The sequence below is a fragment of the Protobothrops mucrosquamatus genome, unplaced genomic scaffold (genome assembly GCF_001527695.2).
Source record: "Protobothrops mucrosquamatus isolate PMUCROS unplaced genomic scaffold, P.Mucros_1.0 scaffold5116, whole genome shotgun sequence".
In the NCBI taxonomy this organism is placed as follows: Eukaryota; Metazoa; Chordata; class Lepidosauria; order Squamata; family Viperidae; genus Protobothrops; species Protobothrops mucrosquamatus.
Genome location: NW_015390991.1, coordinates 53,784 through 61,926, shown reverse-complemented (window position 1 = coordinate 61,926; position 8,143 = coordinate 53,784). Strand labels below are relative to the sequence as shown.

The 8,143-nt window shown below is 33.9% G+C and overlaps 1 protein-coding gene across 1 annotated transcript in view; it reads right to left on the bottom strand.

Moving 5' to 3' along the window:
- Positions 1-296: 296 nt before the first annotated feature.
- The window catches only part of NDNF (neuron derived neurotrophic factor), a 22,422-nt gene continuing 14,575 nt past the window's right edge, over positions 297-8,143 (bottom strand). Inside the window, exons 2-4 of the mRNA XM_015828933.1 lie at positions 5,971-6,165; positions 4,605-4,729; positions 297-2,320 (exon numbers count right to left, since the gene is read on the bottom strand). Of these exons, the coding sequence (XP_015684419.1) occupies positions 927-2,320; positions 4,605-4,729; positions 5,971-6,164 (1,713 nt within the window). The 5' untranslated portion in view covers position 6,165 and the 3' untranslated portion in view covers positions 297-926. The remainder of the gene's footprint in view (positions 2,321-4,604; positions 4,730-5,970; positions 6,166-8,143) is intronic.

The window sequence follows — 8,143 nt, the reverse complement described above, 5'->3', positions numbered from 1 at the left end:
TTACCATGAATTAAAAGAAAGAGGTATTCATATCAGTTTCTTCAATTTTAAGCACAAGTAGGTTATCTTATTGTTTCAATATAGATGAAAGTATTGATCTGACAAATTGAAAAAGCTTCCACTTGTGTATTATCAACTGTGCTAAAATATTTGAAATATACTTAACAATTAAAGATGTTCAGATAATTACTAATTAAAGATGCTCAATATACATTCACAATTATACAAATTTATGTACAGTATATGTATATGGCCATGTAGATATATGAAACATTAATATCAATTGGAATGTATAATATAATATTTTAATTTTATGTACAGGAATATAATGACTGACAATTTTGAACATGAAATACATAAACTTTTAAAGCATTTAAAATTAAGCAAATAGGAATTTATATTAACAATAAAACTGGAAACCCCAGTTAATATTTAATTTAGATCTATGCTTTTAACAAGAAAAGATTTTTCATAGTTTACAACATAGAAACCTAGATATATTAAACAAGACAATAAAAATAATTTACATAAACCGTAATCTATGAAAAGAGATTGGATGGAAGTTTTGGTTCTTGTCTTTGCCTATGATTAATATCCTACTGAATGATTTGTGTTAGCCTTTGATATGATAAAATAATTTAGAAGCACTTCATGCAATATGGAAGCCAAAAAGGGCAGGTTCTTCAATATTCCCTGCTATCTTCATTATTTACTGATCATCAAACATAGACCACCAGATGCATGATAATGCAATCGTCAGATACCAACGAAGAGCACTAATCTGAGTCTTTTTTAATTACTTCTGTAAACATAAATATAGATGTTAATATTTCCTATACATAATATCAATACAGTTTACAACTTCTATTCTGTATAAGTAGTTAGTCAATCCAATAATGTTCTGCTGATTTTTATGTAAAAGATTCCTAACACAATTTTCTTGTTTTCACCAATTTGCTTTGATATTTGACAGAGTACCCACCATGTCCTATGACATAAACATCCAGAAGGTAGGATTTGCCCGGCTTTAGACTTTTAATTGTCTCTGTGGTAACTGCTTTTTGTAGGTTTTGACTGTGAAAATATTTACAGAGGACTTTTTCTGATTTTTTTCTCAAGTCTGGTCCCAGACATTGATTTTGTTCTCTTTTCTTTTTCTCCTCATTATAATCATCATCTACTTCTTTCTTGTAGATGCAAAACTTGTTTCTTTCTTGTGTACCTAACCATGCCACTGTGACTGAGGAACATGTGCGAAGTTTATCAAAGGCTTTAATTCTTGTATCTTCAGGAAGAGATGGAAATGACTGCTTATTGGGTCTTGTGGTGGCCAAAAACTTCAGTATGGAAGCTCCCTTCTTATTTCCTTTCAGTCGAATGAGGTATTTGGCTTTTGGCTTTCCCCTAAGCTGAAACTGCTGGACGCCCTCAACATTTGGAGACAACAGAAGTTTTCTGTCTCTTTTGATTTGCATTTGTATGGCATTAAGACATGAGTGAACAAAAAATGTAACTTTTTGATGTGATGAAACAGGAGCAAACCGCAAAAACTTGGTGCCTTTTCTCTTAACAAACACATCTGTAACCTTCCCATCTTTTAAATCAACTGTCTTCTGTTTGGCCTCTTCTTTAGTTCTTGCAAAAGTACCAACGTAGGCAGTACTCATATTTGTATTGACATTTACAGCAAATATATCAAAATAGTACTGTGTACCAGGTTTCAGTTCAGATACAGTAAATATATTCTTGTTTCCAATGCATATCTTTTCCAGATCAAATTTAGGCTTTGAATAAAGTTTTGAATAAAGCTTTGGTGTTGATTTTAAGAAGCTGCTTACTTTCCCAGAGTTACTGTTGGAAGAAAATCCAAAATGGGCAAAATCAAAAGGGCTAAAATCCAGACCAGGTTTAGGAGCCTTCATAAATGTATCATCAGCACTCTGTTTAGTCTCAACAGCACAGAAACTTTTGAAATTGTGTTCTTTATTAATAACTACACAATATTGTATTGGCTGTTTCAATACTGAAGCTGTAGGGCTAGGTTTCCATGCCAAACTGACAGTTGTACGACCAAGAGAAGTGACATCAACTCTTGGATCATAAGGTAGTTCAGGATATGGTTGATCTGACTCTGGAGTTGTACTAGCATAGACTTTAAAGTGTGTATCCTTTTCTGTTGACCAGAGTTCTAACTGGTATAACCCAGAAGGTGAAGTAGAGGATACAAAATACTCAACATCGTTTCCTCTATATGAAAACAGCTCTGTGCCTTCTTCACTAATAATCTGCTGATTCTGTTGTTCAAGTGACTCTGGGTCACCTAGAAGAGACAAAAATGAGGGATTTTGAAACAAAGCAAACACAAAACACAAGTATGCTTTTTAAAGGGAGGGTCTAAATGTATTGGCTTCCTAAGAAAACCAGTCAAGAAATATTAGATGAACTAATTCGACTTTACTGTATGGCTAGATTAAAAGAAAGTCTGAAGTTACAAATTTCCTGCTGCTGCTTTTAATTTCCTGATCTATTAAGATGGGTCCTTCCTAAGCTTATTTTTCTGACAGTTAAGCCACACTAGGCTGTCTCTCCTCATCTGATCATTTCATCTACAGCATTTCTTTCCCTTGTTCCTCAGTTCATTCTCACATACCACTACAAAATGTTTATAAATGCTGCAGATCAATCAGAATGCAAATATGGGTGAAGTTATCTGTTTTCCCAAGCAGCTTTAATTATTTTTTTCTTTATACTACTATTATTATTACTATTAATAATAATTTAATAGTAAGAAGTGCAATAAAACATTTATTTTTTATGTTGCTCAGAGTCTTTGCAATAGGGGACCATATTAATTTTATAAATAAATAATTTGAAACATTGCACAGGTAAATGATGCCATTATATACAATACTGCTTATATATAATAAAGCCTTTCAAGTTACCACGAAAGGTTAGGTTGAGGTCATTGCTCTACCTTGCACAAAGGCCCCAATTACTAGGATAGCATTTTTCTGTGTTATATTAATTTTATTGTTTGTTATAGGCATTGTGGTGAAATACCTCCCCTTTCCTATTTTCATTGTTGAGCAGTTACATTCTCATAAAATCAACTATTCAGACTCTGAAATGTTGGGTTGCTCCCATGGCTACAACAACGAATTCAAGCTATAGGACCTTTCAGGCCAGTTCCACAGCCTTGGAATCTTATGCATTTCTATTAATTGTTGGATGACAGATGACTTTTTAATCTTTAAATCTAAGTTTAAAATTATTGGGGGGATTCTGAGAAATAGTGGTATTCACGAGATCGAGGATTTAAGCTTCTGGACTGCCTTGGCTCTCCTGACTTTTTTTGTATATTGCTTACTCATATTTTATTAGTTATAATAAAAGTAGTTTTTATATGATCTAATTTAATTCCTTTAGAGATGTCTCAGTTTGTAATATAAATAGTTTGTGATTTTGTATATTTTAGTTGATACTATTTCATTTCTTTTTTTATGTTTAGCTTTTAAGGGTGATATAAATAATATTCTATTTTTATTAGAAAAAAGAGGAATCCAAATAAGGACATTCATATATTGAAAATATTAGTTTTAAGATATCTAATCATACAAGCTTCTTTATTTATAAAAAAATATGTGTTCCTTTTACAAAAGAAAAATCGGCAATGATGAGACGGTTGACCATACCCCCTCATTGTAACTTTTTTCTTCCAATATGTAGAGGAAAACTCTATCTAATGGAAAGCCTCCCATCTCAAAAATTAGAGTTCTAAATTAGACAGGCAGCTCTGTTGTAGAATATAATCCACATGAGAAGCATGGTGGAATGCTTTGTTGTAGAAGTTCTCGACTTATAACAGTTCATTTAGTGACTGTTCGAAATTACAACGACACTGAAAAAAGAGTTTTATACACTTATGACTGTTGCAGCATCCCCATGGTCATGTGATCAAAATTCAGATGCTTGGCAACTGACTCGTATTTATGATGGCTGCAGAGTGAGTTCATGTCATGTGATTTCCTTTTGCGACCTTCTCACAAGCAAAGTCAATGGGGATCCAGATTCACTTAATACTGTGTTATTAACTTAACAATTGTAGTGATTCACTTAATAACTGTGGCAAGAAAAATAAAAAATGGGACAAAACTCACTTAACAACTGTCTCACTTAGCAACAGAAACTTGGGACTCAATTGTGATTGAAAGTCAAGGACTACCTATACTTTTTCTGCTTGAGTTATGTAAAAGCTTGCTTATTTTATTAGTACATATTAGTACATATGTATAGTACATATAAAGATTTATGGCTACACTTAAGATTAGTGCAGGAGAGGAATAGGTGAAATAAGATATCCTCCTCTATTGGTTATCTCCAGTTTTTTGCCTGTTTAATGCAAAATTTTCAGAAGTTTCAACTAGCAGAACGACTTTGTGATGAGCCAGGGAAACATGTAATCTATCATTCAATTATTAAAAATTAATTCTTATTCACTAATTTTTTAACCAGCAATTACTGAGGGACTTTAATATATTTGCTACATCAGCTTATTCATATTTAACAAAATTAACAATCTTAGTTTCGTTTTTACTGTAATTTACCTGAGCCCTCTCCACTTGACTCTTCAGGGAGGTCTTGCAAACTCAGTTTCCATTCCAAAGGTGTGTCACAAGGAGTCACTGTAACTGCAAATGGTGTATTATCTTCCTCTACCACAAAAAAAAACCTATGGAAAGATGAATAAAAGCATGACCTTCTTCACAATATAACATTAAGGACACACGGAGAACAGAATATATGTGGCTCATATATTGAGTTGTGGAGTCCTTAGGGCTCTCTGAGCTTGGTTGTTTGCTTCCAATTTCATTTTATTTCACTTCATTTCATTCCCAACTAGGGAACATCATCAGTGCTAGTGATTGTGGCATTTGTTCCTTATTTACATATTAACAGAATAACAGAGTTGGAAGGGACCTTGTAGGTCATCTAGTCCAACTCAGCCAAGCAGGAGACCCTATACCATTTCTGACATATGGCAGTCAGAATTACCATTTCTGACATATGGCAGTCAGAATTAGCTTGTCCTGCCATTATTGGTGGGATGTGGTTTTGTCCTTGGTAGATGCTTGATAAGGATATACTTTTCTGCTTGATTTGGTTTGTTTGATTTGGTTTGTCTGATGTTAATTCCTTATATGGCTATAGGCTGCTGGGGAAGATGTATTCTGATCTTGTTTTCTGTTCTTAGCTTCTTTATTGTCCCTTTGAATGGTATATGAATGTGGTTTATTTCTATGTGCCTATTGATGGCTGATTGTCTGAATGCCAAGCTTCCTGGAAATTCCTAGATTTTTTTGGATTTTACTTGGTCTAGGATGCTTACAGTTTCCCAGTTAAAATTATGGTTGAGTCTGTCCACGTGTTATGAGATTAAGGAGTTTTCATGTTTTCTGATTGCTATTTAGTGTTCATAAGTGAGCTCTGCTAGCAATCACTAAAGGAGATTTGTGGCAGATGAAAAGCAGTGGGCTTATCCTGCCTTAGACACAAAGTATAATACTATGTGGAGGTGACCCTGGGAGATGGGGCAAAGAGATATAGCCAAGGAACAGTCAGATAAAAGGCAATTTAGCCTGCAGTAGGAATGTAATCAGGGAAAGAGACTCAGAAGAGATCCTCCCTAATATCTTGTACTGTAAGGGGATGGGGGGGAGGGAATATACTTTCAGATTTGAAAAGTCTGTTAATGTAATCTTACAATGAAGTAGAATTAGCTTGTCTGGCCATGTTTTCTGTCTGGGCTATCTCATGAAGTTGACACTGGGTGACCTTGAGCCAGTTACTTTCTCTCAATTCTAAGAAGAAGGCAATGGCAAACAACTTCTGAAAAAAGGTGTTGCTGAGAAAATTGAACTGACTGAAAGAACAGAGACACATCTTAACTTTATGTTACATGAATCAGTATACCGTTTGGGTGTTCCTCTGAAGAGATAACTACTGATCTCTGCTCCATCAGGAAGTACTGAAGAATCATGGAAAAAAGTTTTGTCCTGGATCTGCATCTGAAAAAGTTCTTCATCTCTAGTAGGTAGTTTCTGCATCCAGGAGCTGAGTGGTAGCAGAAGGAAAAGGTAGAATATGGAGCATCTCATCAAGAGCATCCTAGAGAAATAAAAATGATGCACTGTAAATCATATTGTAAAGGTATTAGGACTATTAACCCCAGAGAAAAACTAACTGAAATGGTAGTATTAATAAATTGATAAATTGATTTTCCTTTCTTATCCAAACAGCCCACCAATCTCTACTGCTTTTTTCTTATCCCTATATTTTCCCATAGTCTCAAATTGGAATCTTTTAAGTTGGCTGCTTTGTGTATAAGAAGCACTGAGCAGAAGATCATTAATAAATAGAAAGTTCCTCTAACACTCAAGATAGGCTTTTCAAAACAGAAAGGGAGAATATAGGGAAAGATCTTATTTTTTTAAAACTTTCCTTTAAAATTCCACAAATACAGGTAGTTCTTGATTTACAACCATCACGTAGTAACTGTTTAAAGTTATGATGGAACCCCCCCCCAAAGTACTTATTACTTAATTTTGAAGTTATAATAGCTGCATGCAACACCCTGTGGTCATGTGATCGCATTGTGGGCACTTGGCAACCAGCTCACCTTTACAGCTGTTTGCAATGTCTGTGGTCATTTTACTACAATTTTCAATGTTTTTTGATGGTTTTGGCATTTACTTCTGATTTCCAGTAAAAAAAAGTTCAATGGGTACAATTGGTTTGCTTAATAATCACAGTTCTCATTTAACACTTAACAAGTGCCATGTTTGCTTAATGCAAAAAGGTCATAAAATCGGTCACAGTCATGTGGTTTCTCCATTTTGGCTTTCTTTTTGTAAAATAAATGATGACATGGTATAACATGTCCTGTGTTGTTATTCATCTCAGGATGTATTTACCTACTTTTAAGAACCGCTAAGGACCAGATGATTTTTACTGTGTCCTGATACATACCAGTATAACCAAGGAACTCAAAGACAGTGTACTTTCTTTTTCGCATGACTATATCTATATAATGTGAAAAGGGTCATCTAAAGCTTTACAATAGGAGAACTTTTAACTGAATTAATCCAATCCTTCTTATGGGGAAATTTAAGAACTGTTTTTTAGGTTTCATCCATATTTTTTAAAAGGGATAATGCAGAGCCTGCAAATGTTTCCTCAAAACCAGAAATTAAAATATGGATCATTTTTAATAATATGGCTTGTCTGTAGTTCTCTTTCAGATTCACTAGGTTGCTTTAAAAGAAACCAGTAGTTTCTAAAATGCCCTAAAAAAACATGTTCCGTATCCTTTCCAAAATAGCATAAAATGCAGTTGTCAATGGACATACTGCAAACAAAATCAAAGGAGACAATTCACTTCATTTTTTGACAATTTGTAAGTGCTTGAGACTTGTAAAAGGTCTAGTACTACAACAAAAGTTCTGGATTTATTTGAAGCAAATACATCTGGAATAAATAAATCTAAATGTTTAATTACAGAGAGTTGAAAGTGCATGATTATAATTTAATGAGGATAATTTCAAAGAACAGCTTGCCACAGGCATTTATGTGCTATATTTCTTTAACCATAGCAGGGAATGTTTTGTAACCCTCAAATCCTATTTTTAAATGTAAGTGCATTTAGTTTTGCCTGAATTACCCATTTGATAATAAATCTGCAGGATAAAATTTAACTGTAACCTTTAAGAATCAAAGAAGAGTATGCAACATAGCTAAAATTGGACTTTGGGGACTATGCATTATTCCATTAAACCACCTCATGCTTGAGGATATTAAACTTAGCAGCAGGAATTAGCTTCATTATATATATATATATATTACCTTGAGTGCTTTTTGATGCACCCTGTCGACCCAAATATGGGAGAAATATATATATATATATATATATATAGGGAGTTCAGACAGATCAGTCTGATTGTGAACACCTTGACATTTTCAACTGCATACTGCAGTTTTACTCTTTTTACAGTATCTCTTGCCTTGCCGCCCCCAACTAGGGGCATAGAGCAGGCTCAAGTCGCAACTGCGAAATATTTTTATATCCAAATTTCTTTTTTTCTGACAA